An 11,130-nucleotide genomic window follows, 5' to 3' on the forward strand; every position below is an offset into this window, starting at 1 on the left:
TTTTTCAAATGTAATTTACTTTTAAGTTTAGCGCCAGAATATGTTTTTGATTTCCGAGTCTCCTTGCCGTGCATAACTAAGCAAAGAAACAGAGCTCCTTACTCCATCAACATTGCACTGGTCTCCAGTGTAGTACCCATCGCTTTGTAATTCTATGGCTCTGGGTCTCATGCTGGAGTTGGGTGATAGGGAGACAGTGGAAGGCTCGTCCCCTAATGCATACGTGTGGTGGGGGTGAATGAACGGCTGCTTAGAAACATATTCTGGTGCCAAGTCTAAATAAAGTTTATTAGTAAAGTAAATATTGTGCACAGTGCAGGATATGGACTGTGTGTGGCATATGACACGTACCCTGTGTGTGGCATATGACACGTACCCTGTGTGCGACATATGACACATACCCTTTGTGCGGCATATGACACGTACCCTGTGTGCGGCGTATGACACGCACCCTGTGTGCGGCGTATGACACGCACCCTGTGTGCGGCGTATGACACGTACCCTGTGTGCGGGCATATGACATGTACCCTGTGTGCGGCATATGACACATACCCTGTGTGCGGCATATGATACGTACCCTGTGTGCGGCGTATGGACACGTACCCTCTGTGCGGCGTATGACACGTTCCCTGTGTGCGGCGTATGACACGTACCCTGTGTGCGGCATATGATACGTACCCTCTGTGCGGCGTATGACACGTACCCTTTGTGCGGCATATGACACGTTCCCTGTGTGCGGCATATGACACGTACCCTCTGTGCGGCATATGACACGTACCCTCTGTGCGGCATATGACACGTACCCTTTGTGCGGCATATGACACGTTCCCTGTGTGCGGCATATGACACGTACCCTGTGTGCAGCATATGACACGTACCCTGTGTCATATGACAGGACTACAAGACCCAGCATACCCTGATAGCTGAAATATTACAGGACTACAACCCCCAGCATACCTGATAGCTGAAATATTACAGGACTACAAACCTCCAGCATAGCCTGATAGCTGAAATAATACAGGACTGCGTGTATTGATGGGGGTACATGCGTGTATTGCTAGTTACGTTCATGGCTTGACAGGAAAGTAGTAGTTGTGTGAATGGCTGGGGAAGGTAGTGTGTGTATGGTGGGGGGGGGAGGGTGATGGGTGGTTGGATGTCGTCTGGAAATGGTGGGAGGCTGAAGCAGCTTTATGTTACCTTGGGGGGGGGGGGGGGGGCGCCGAAAAAAAGGTTTGGCACAGGGCCGCCATTTACCGTATGGCCGGCCTTGGTCTGTGGTTGGGGTGGAGGGAGGTCTATTGCTTGTCAGTGTTGTTGGTGATATGAGGCTTTCACTATTGTGTATATGTGTCCGTCAGTGTTGTAGGGAGGGGTCTGTGCCTGTCACTATTAGTGGTGAGGGGGTCTATGGTTGTGTCTGAGGTTTATAGCTGTTGGGGGGGATTAGGACTGTCACTATTATGGTGGTCTGTGGTTGGGGTGGAGGGAGGTCTAAGGTTGTCAGTATTGTTGGTGATATGAGGCTGTCACTATTGTGGGGGTCTATGACTGTTCCTGCTGTGGAGGGAGGTCTAAAGTGCCACAATCTTTTTGATATCTGTATACATATATCTGTATACTGTGTGTATGTATTATTTTTTTACAGAATATACCTGAATGTGCAAAATGTACCATATTCAGTCCAGTAAGAATCATCAATGTTCTCATTGGAGTAAATAGGGAAAGTGACATCTGTGTAACAGGTGATAGTACAGATAGGGGATTCTATATACTGCACTGTACATTATGTATGGGGCGCATAGATAACAACAGAAGGGGATTGTTGTCATAAATGTACATCTATAATCACCTAACCTAGAGGCCCCAGAGCAAACTATCTATCTATCTATCTATCTATCTATCTATCTATCTATCTATCTATATTACATGTAATAGGATCTGTACAATATGAAAAGTCACCAATAATTCCCATATCTGCTCTTATATCCATCAGGTGATAATGGATGTCTGTGACAAATAGAAGGGGCATCAGTGATGTTACACCACAATGAGGAAGTAGAAGGTGAGGGTCACTATGACTATTGTCCTTGCTGGTTGTTTCTGCCATAATATGATCATAGCCTTATAATAGAATGGGGGTCTCCAAAGAGACCGCCACACTGGGAAGTTGTCACAGAAGAGAGATCTCTACCTCTTCTGTTCTGGGCTCATACATTGTATATGGGAATCTGCAGCAGAATAGGACATAAAATCTGAATGGTTTTCTCTCCCCCGGCTCAGTGTTGGGTCAGTATTTGTCATTTCTGTATCCATCTCTATATTCTCGTATATCACAGATACAAATACTGATGGGTAATAGCAGAGGAGTAAGAGATATACCGCTGTACTATGCAGGATTGGTGTTGGCACATGTGGCTATAGAGTCACTGGTCGGTGACCACGCTCCTGGAGGATGTTTTTTTTTTATTTCACCTGTCACTGGGTTTAACCCATTTTCCATATTTGATGTAGATGTAGTGTGTCTTGAGTAGGTTGTACATCTGGAAAAATGCTATATATATAATCAATCAGGGTATGTAATACCAGAAGAGTTCCCCTATAAATAATTGCCCAATAACCATACCAGAAGAGTGCCACATAAAATGGAGCAATAAGTTAATCCCAAGTGGTGTAACTTAAAGTAGTAGTGCGGCGCTAAGAAATTATTCACAAAATAACACACATTACAAAGTTATACAACTTTGTAATGTATGTGAATGGCCCCCTTCAGGTGTTCCCCCACCCCGCCCGTGTACCCGGAAGTGTGATGCACTATACATACCTGATACAGGTATGTATAATGCACTACACGTCCGGGTACACGGGTGGGGGTGGGGGAACACGGGAAGGGGGCCATTCACATACATAACATACATTACAAAGTTGTATGGATAAACACATAGGTGCAGGAGCAGACTACCTTCTGCTTAACCCCTCATGTACTCCAGTGTGTAAGTGACCCAATGTTCAGAAGACAAGGAAATCTTTGCTCTGCTGCTGGTGCACTGATAACCCCTGACCTCTGCACAGTAGGCAGTGAGAACAGAGGTCAGGGGTTATCAGTGCTGGAAATCAAAGTTTTTTTTTGTCTTCTGGCTGTTAACCCTTTTTTTGTGCTGCAGCATGTAAGTAAACATTGGGCCACTTACACACTGCAGTACATAAGGTGTTAATCAGAAGGACACAGGAGACTCTTATCTTCTGCACAGGCCCCATAGCAACTGCCTACCCTGCCTTTATGGTAGCTACGCCACTGCCTCCCCACATGAAAAGTTATATAACTTCATAATATACTTTAGTAGCCAATTCAGGCATCTTACCCACTCTCCCTGGTTCCGCTGGCCATTGGAAGTGGTTTACTTCCGTATTTGGTCAGGACCATCTTACAGCCCCGGGACGTAGGGCCGACTACGTCATGATCCGGATCATTCAATGCTTGAATTGGTCACCAAAATATATTATGAATCTTTACAACTTTTCAAGTGGACAGGAAATGAGGGAAAACCATTTTCGCCGCACTACTCCTTTAACTATTCCCTGCAGACATCCGAGCCATAGCGCTACTGCTCCCTCTGCACCAGTGGGCATTACTGTTGAGAGGTAAACAATAAGGACATTATTACTGAATTATAGCCCTAATACAGATCTAGGGGGGGGGGGGGAACTTAAGGCAGATTTCACTCTGTGGGCCCAAAGGGGACAAATATAAAGGTACTATTACTGCATATGACATATAGGGGGCCGCTGTTACAACCTGGGGTAATATTACCAAGAATGGCACTATCATTCTCTGGGACTTGATAGATGAGGATTTATTATTTCCCCCTTGAGAGATGCTATATCAGTATTGGATGACTCTGCTATTCATATATGTTCCCTTAGTTCCATAAGCTCCATAGACAGTGGAGGCATATTCAGTCCATTTCAGTATGGACTGGAAATACAGCCCTGCATATAGAGACTACTTGTTTTTTTTTTTTGTTTTTTTTACAGATCTAGGCCATGTTCACACAACGTATAGTTTTGTGAAACCTCGGCCGTTGTACAACGGCCGTGATTATTACGAAAATATATGTGCCATTGCTGCCTATGGGATTCTGGCCGGAGTGTTTACACATAGTATACGCTCCGGCCGGGATCCCTAGCGGCGCCGCAAACAACTGACATGTCAGTTTTCTGTGGCCGTTATTCATTGAATAGCGGCCGCAGTAAACCATGTCAATGCACACTATGGAGCGAGCGGCTCCAGCCGCAAGCTCCTTAGTGTGCTGTTTGGAGATCTGAGGCGGGCGCACACGGATGCGCCCGCATCAAAACTCTGCGGGGCTAAAGATCATCTTTTCAGAGACCGGCCGTTCTGTGACCCAGCCGGGTCATGGAACGACCGGTCTCTTACAGCGTCTGCACATGGCCCTAGGCTGTTTGGCTGTTTAGGGGTATGGGATAGCTGGGGTCTGTAATCGTAGCCATATTCCTAAATAATTACAAAGAAATGAGACTGCGCCCCTGTGTGGGTTGCAGAATCCGTGCTCCTACTGTTTAGAAGTCCTGTGAGAGTTTCGATAGTTGCACAACACCCCTCATTGTGATGAACCAGGACTAATCCAGGTGCGCAGTCTGGTCTATGCTGCCTGCAGTACCCCCGAATACTATCCTCTGACCACCCTGGAAATGCTAGGAGTAGTAGTACATCTTTCTTGGACAGAAGAAATGGACCTTGTACTGGAGCAGCCAAAAACTAATTCCTTTCTTGTTGGTAGAACAGCAGAAGTAATGTGTTTCTGGAGCGGAGGGTCTCTTTCTCAGACAGTAGAAACATATTATTTGTGCTGTTACCCCAATAAAGAAGGAATTCTCCGTCTCATAAACCTTAGGCTGCATTCACATGTTCAGTGATTTTCCTGGTCCGTGTTTGTGGTCCGGTAGCTACCTCCGTATTCCGTGCAAAACAGTCCGTGTCCGTTTTTCATCCGTTTTGCATCAGTGTCTGTTTTTTCCACTGATCTGTTTTACAGCAATTTAAATGACATTGATAACATCACATCCGTGTACATCAGTGAAACAAACGGATCTTAGTGATTTCTATGGGGAATTTGCTCTGTGCTTCCAATCCGAGTAATGACATGTCCTACTTTTAAACGGAACGGATCACGGATCGGTGAAATCACGAAACATCTGAATAGCCCAATAGAAAGCAATTGGCTGTAAAGTTGTCCGTGCGCACGGATCTGTGAGCACAGACAACTTCCCGGAACGTGTGAATGCAGTTGTAGTTTCTGGTTGTGTCCGTGGCCTTGGGGTGGCCCAGTTCACCCACACACTATGGTGAATTAATGGGTCTTTATAGAATGTGATCAGATTAACAGCGGAGACCCCTTTAACAAAAGGCATTGTGATCAGCAAGATTTCCCTTCTTCACTCATTATTCTTCACCTGCTATAAGAATAAAGACAAGTACACAGATGTAGAGGGGTAAAAGGAAATTTTTATTTATAGATAATGCAAGAGTGGGGCGTATTATTATTATTTATATATTTATGTATATGTGTAAATTATTCACCTATCAAACTAAAACTATTTTCGGGCTGGTCCCTAACCTGTGTGATGTGGGAGTCTAATTTTAGATATGTTTTAAGCTAGTGGTAATAGGGATGTGTAACCTAACATTATAAGAAACTAACCCTATTTACGGCTGTGTTGATCCAGAGGAAGGCAAAAACCCCATTAGGGGGAAAAATTCCTTCCTGACCCCAAATATGGCGATCGGAATAAATCCCAGGATCGAGCCGGTATCTAATCTACATGTACTAAGTGCTAGGTGTGAGTGCCTATACCTATCCTGTAGTGTGTGATGTGGATTTGGTGCGTGTGGTACTTACCTGGCCTGTGCTGAGGTGAGTTCAGGGATAATAGCCGCTATTCCGTGCCCCAGGACTACTACATGCGGCTATTGTTCCTGAACTCTCCAGATGGAAGCACAGGCCGCTCCTGGGGGTGTAGATGATCTTCAGGCTGGGGATGTCAGATGCCAGCCCGGGATTGGAGGTTTCCATGGTCAAGGTCTTGGGGCTGTATCCTGATGACAAAGTTCCGGCATGAAGATGTAATTGAGAGCGCTGATGTTGTAGGGCAGCCGAGGTCGCACACAGCAGCAGAGACGTCAGGAGGCTGGAAGCGGAGATCAGTTGGCGCGGGTTCATCCTGCAAGACATAAGAGGAAGACGTCTAATAAACTTATATGTACAGCAGCTTCTGTTATCATAGTGGGATGGTCATGGTAATGGACCATCCAGCTATATAACAGCACATGTGATAGGTGTCCTGTGTGTATAATGGCCACTTACCAGATGGTCGTGGATTCCTTCACAGTCTAGATCTTCTCATCCATCTAAGGAGAAATAGAGACATAATCACTGACAGAGAAAGAAGACAAGGACAAAGATGGAGACCCCAAGCTAACAAGAACCTATTTGATTGAATCTTACCGGGTCCAACTTGGTGACATGTAATTGAAGTCGTCCCGGGGGTGAAGGGTGTCTGTGTCCTCCGGCCACTGCAGATGTTGACTTTGCAGACCTGTCTCCATTGGCTTCCATGGTGGTGTTACTCTCCTCTCCTCCAGTTCCTTCCAGCCGATGGTGTTGAAGAATGGATGCTGCCTGATGTTCCCGCACACACCCAGGCGCTCCTCAGGATTCTTGCGCAGCAGCTTCTTGATGAGATGTTTTCCGTCAGCGTCGATCCAAGATGGAAACTTGGGGTTCTCGGTGGTCATGGCCTTGAAAGCCTGTTGCATGACGGGGCCGTTGTAGAATGGGTGGCGTCCTGTGGCCATCCTGGACAGCACAATCCCCAGGCTCCACCAGTCCACTGCTGCGCTGTATCCTCTCCTGAGAAGCACCTCGGGGGCCATGTAGTGGAAGGTTCCCGCCATTCCATCGATGTTCCTGGAGGCGGTCACCCCATCTTCGGCCAATCCCAGATCGATGATACGGATGTGGCCATCAGCATCCACCATGATGTTCTCCGGCTTCAGGTCTCTGCAATGAAAGAAGAGAATGATAAATCTGCCCAGTGATACAGGAGACTGTGGATAGATCACTGCATGATCGAGCAGACAGAGAAATGGTCTACTTACCGATGGACGATGTTCTTCCTGTGGAGGAACTGGAGAGCACTTACCACCTCTGCTGTGTAGAATCTCATAGAAAAGAAAAGAAAATAGTGATTAATAACACTCTTCTTTAACAATTGCCCTCTCCCCCCAGAAGAAAACCAATTCCTTACCTTACGTTGCCGATGTTCAGGTAGCCGCACATCCTGATCAATCCCTCCAGGCTGCCACCGGACAGATACTCCGTGATGATGTAAGCGCGTTCCAGAGACTCGTGTGCGGCATAGAGGTGGCATATGAACGGGCAGTCTCTGGACGCCTGGAGTATCCGCCGCTCTCTCACGATAACTTCGTCGTTGTCCTCCTTCTTCTTGATGATTTTGATGGCCATGTAGATGTTTCGGCCGGGGACTGATGCCAGGACCACCTAAAGAAAATAAATTGAGAATACACATTAGAAGACGTCTGCAGGAGGGGTGGGCTGTGCTGTCAGTCTGTCAGGTTGTGTTGGTATTGGATGCTATATAAAGAGATCTTAAAGGGATATTCCACTATTATGTAGCATGAGATGTCTCAATGAGTGGGTTGTGGTCAGTGCAGTTAATATCTCCAGGTACAGATAGGCTGCTGTAAGGTTGTATTGAAGCTATAGAAGTCAGTTTATGTAATTGTGCCTTACAGCAGCCTATATGGACCTGGCCATAGATGTAAACAGTGTCCCTTCCCCACAGCTGTGATCCCATAGATCAGCTCTATAGGGAATCAGAATCCCCCTTTATAGCAGCCCTACACCTGACTATGGAGATAAAAGGGGAGATGAGCTGTGGGGTGTAAAGTAGTAGTCATGGAGCAGTGAGATCTCTAGATGTCTACCTGTTACTATAGATTAACATTACAGGTAGGGCTGGGCAATGTAGTCTTTAAAAAAATTATGGGTGTAGTAGTAGTGGATGAGTGGTGTAGTAATAGGGGCATAGTGGGAGTACTAGTATCAGGATTGAAAGCACAAGTGGTAGTCTTAGTATTAGGAGCAGTAGTAGCAGTTTTGGGAGGAGTTGTATCAGGAGTGGAAGTAGTAGTAGTAATAATAGTGGGAGCAGTATTGGGAGTTGTAGTTTTAAAAGTGTGGGCAGTAGTAGCAATAGTAGTGGGAGCAGTATTGGCAGTAGTAGTAACAGAAGTAAGGGTAGTAGTAGCAATAGTAGTGGGAGAAGTATTAGGAGTAGTAGTATCAGGAGTGGGAGTAGTAGAAGCAATAGTAGTGGGAGCAGTATTGGCAGTAGTAGTAACAGAAGTAAGGGTAGTAGCAGCAATAGTATTGAGAGAAGTATTAGGAGTAGCAGTATCAGGAGTGGGAGTAGTAGAAGCAATAGTAGTGGGAGCAGTATTAGGAGAAGTAGTATCAGGAGTGGGAGTAGTAGTAGCAATAGTAGTGGGAGCAGTATTAGGAGAAGTAGTATCAGGAGTGGGAGTAGTAGTAGCAATAGTATTGAGAGAAGTATTAGGAGTAGCAGTATCAGGAGTGGGAGTAGTAGAAGCAATAGTAGTGAGAGAAGTATTAGGAGTAGCAGTATCAGGAGTGAGGATAGTAGTAGCAATAGTAGTGGGAGTGGTAGTAGCAGAAATGAGGATAGTAGTAGCAATAGTAGTATTACCTGGTAGTCGTGGTGGGGGAGGGGTTTGGCGCCATGCCGAGTCCTCACCTACTCTCCAGTAATCGCACCGTTCCTCTCCTGCCCCGGGGGCTGCTAGGTGCCCAGCTGCTGCGGCTGCTCAGGGTGCTGTCACAGGCGGGTGGTGGCGATCTCTTGGGTGCAGGCGGCTTGGTGACGTTCTAGTAGATGATTGGATGGGGGCGGGCGGCGGTTCCAATCTTCTGGGTCCGGGCGGTCTAGCAGCAGGTGCACTGACCTGCAGGAGGAGCAGCTTGCCCGCAGCTCCATTGCTCCCCCTGCGTCCAGGTCAGAGCGATTTCTTTTTCTTTCTTTTTTTTGGAAAATCGAATTTATGATTTTCCAAAAAAATTAAATAGAATTTCAAAATCTAAGCAAATTAATCAAATTAATTTGATTAATCGCCCAGGCCTAACTACAGGTATGGCTAGGCTGACACTGTGTATATGCAGTTCATGCACTATATATGTTTTATTAAAAAAAAAAAAACAGATGCAAGAAAACGGATACATTGAACTGATGGTTAATACTCAGTGTGGACCCAGTCTAACAGACCTGTAATAGCTGATAACAGGGAATAATAGCTTGGGATATTATAGACATTTAGGCAGAGATTTATCAAGCAGTATTACGGTAGTAACGTCCTCTGTTGCCCATAACAACCAATCACAGCTCAGCTATCAATTTCCCAGGGTTTGTGAGTATAGGAAAGCTGAGCTGTGACTGGTTGCTATGGGCAACAGAGGACATGGCTGCTTGATAACTCTCCCCCATAGGGTATAAAGGGATATGAGAAGTTGTAGAACTTACCTTTCCAAAGTTGCCCCTACCCAAGCCCTGGTGGATGGTGAAGCGGCTGATGGGAAGCCTGGGGTAGGGGCTGGATGTCTCCTCATCCTCCAATCCTCTCTTCCTCTTCTGGATCTTGTCCAATCCAGCGCCGCTCTCCTCTTTCTCCTCTCTCTTCCTCTTCCCGTCTTCTTTCTTCTTCTCCTCGCCGTGTCCAGTGGACGCCATTTCCGCAGTTCTCTTCTCTGTAGACTTCAGTCCAGTCGCTTCGGTCGCCAGTAGAAAGTGAACAACGGTGGTTGTCGCGGTGACGTGATGTCAGAGGTCATAGGACCCTCAGGTGGCACCTGCCAGGCAGGAGCCCATAGAGCTGCTCTGCCATATACACTGTGCTGTGGGCATCATGAATGACAGTCTAGTGTCCAGAGGAATGACAGGGACCATCATGGCGGCTTCTTCTAGTGCTGTATTAGTAGTAGATGGGGCAGGTGATGAGACTGGTATATTGGGGCTGGCAGTGGTGCCCATAGTTCATCACAGTCTGTATTATCATGTTATATGTGGAGATTATTGTGGATGGTAGCAGGAGAAATGACTGGTTTTACCATCTACTGATGGATGAGACAATACACATGGATGTGCTGCAGGTTTCTCTGATATTCAGTTATATACCTGTATATAGTGAGATCAGCAGCTGCATTGTCACCGCTCATCCCTCTCCTAACACACATCATCTGTTACACTGCTAGTGGGGTCACTGTATATAAGGGATGTGCTGTGTATATGGGGACACTGTATATAAGGGACGTGCTGTGTATATGGGGACACGGTATATAAGGGATGTGCTGTGTATATGGGGACACTGTATATAAGGGATGTGCTGTGTATATGGGGGACACTGTATATAAGGGATGTGCTGTGTATATGGGGACACTGTATATAAGGGACGTGCTGTGTATATGGGGACACTGTATAAGGGATATGCTGTGTATATTGGGGCACAGTATATAAGGGACGTGCTGTGTATATGGGGACACTGTATATAAGGGATGTGCTGTGTATATGGGGACACTGTATATAAGGGATGTGCTGTGTATATGGGGACACTGTATATAAGGGATGTGCTGTGTATATGGAGACACTGTATATAAGGGATGTGCTGTGTATATGGAGACACTGTATATAAGGGATGTGCTGTGTATATGGAGACACTGTATATAAGGGATGTGCTGTGTATATGAAGACACTGTATATAAGGGATGTGCTGTGTATATGGAGACACTGTATATAAGGGATGTTCTGTGTATATGGAGACACTGCAGGTGAAGACAATCATAATGTGAAGTAATATTCTCCCCTATTATCTTCAATAATGTACATTTACAGTATCATGGGGGGTTCTATTTCGTGGACGGGATCAATAAAGTCCTTATTCTAATATTGTTACCAAGTATTAGATTCTTTAAAATTATTTTGTTGTAGTTACGACCTTTTCTGGTCTATGATCTCAGC

The 11,130-nt window shown here is 45.9% G+C and overlaps 1 protein-coding gene across 1 annotated transcript; it reads right to left on the reverse strand.

Annotated features, from left to right (window-relative positions):
• Positions 1–5,518: 5,518 nt before the first annotated feature.
• LOC138798732 (protein kinase C theta type-like) lies at positions 5,519–10,149 on the reverse strand. Its single transcript, XM_069979299.1, has 6 exons — positions 9,640–10,149; positions 7,330–7,583; positions 7,181–7,243; positions 6,528–7,082; positions 6,387–6,430; positions 5,519–6,243 (listed from the first exon to the last, which is right to left on the reverse strand). Exons 1-5 carry the CDS (start codon positions 9,844–9,846, stop codon positions 6,406–6,408), a joined length of 1,104 nt encoding a protein of 367 aa, XP_069835400.1. The 5' UTR covers positions 9,847–10,149; the 3' UTR covers positions 5,519–6,243; positions 6,387–6,405.
• Between the last annotated feature and the right edge of the window lie 981 nt (positions 10,150–11,130).

The sequence above is a fragment of the Dendropsophus ebraccatus genome, chromosome 8 (genome assembly GCF_027789765.1).
Source record: "Dendropsophus ebraccatus isolate aDenEbr1 chromosome 8, aDenEbr1.pat, whole genome shotgun sequence".
NCBI lineage: Eukaryota > Metazoa > Chordata > Amphibia > Anura > Hylidae > Dendropsophus > Dendropsophus ebraccatus.

Bases quoted from the DNA above. Each gene is read 5' to 3' on its own strand.
- LOC138798732 (XM_069979299.1), bottom strand. From the start codon at position 9,846: ATGGCGTCCACTGGACACGGCGAGGAGAAGAAGAAAGAAGACGGGAAG. The intron at 7,584-9,639 runs GTAAGTTCTACA...TATTTTCTTTAG, and splicing joins GTAGGGGCAACTTTGGAAAG to GTGGTCCTGGCATCAGTCCC. The intron at 7,244-7,329 runs GTAAGGAATTGG...CTTTTCTATGAG, and splicing joins CTGAACATCGGCAACGTAAG to ATTCTACACAGCAGAGGTGG.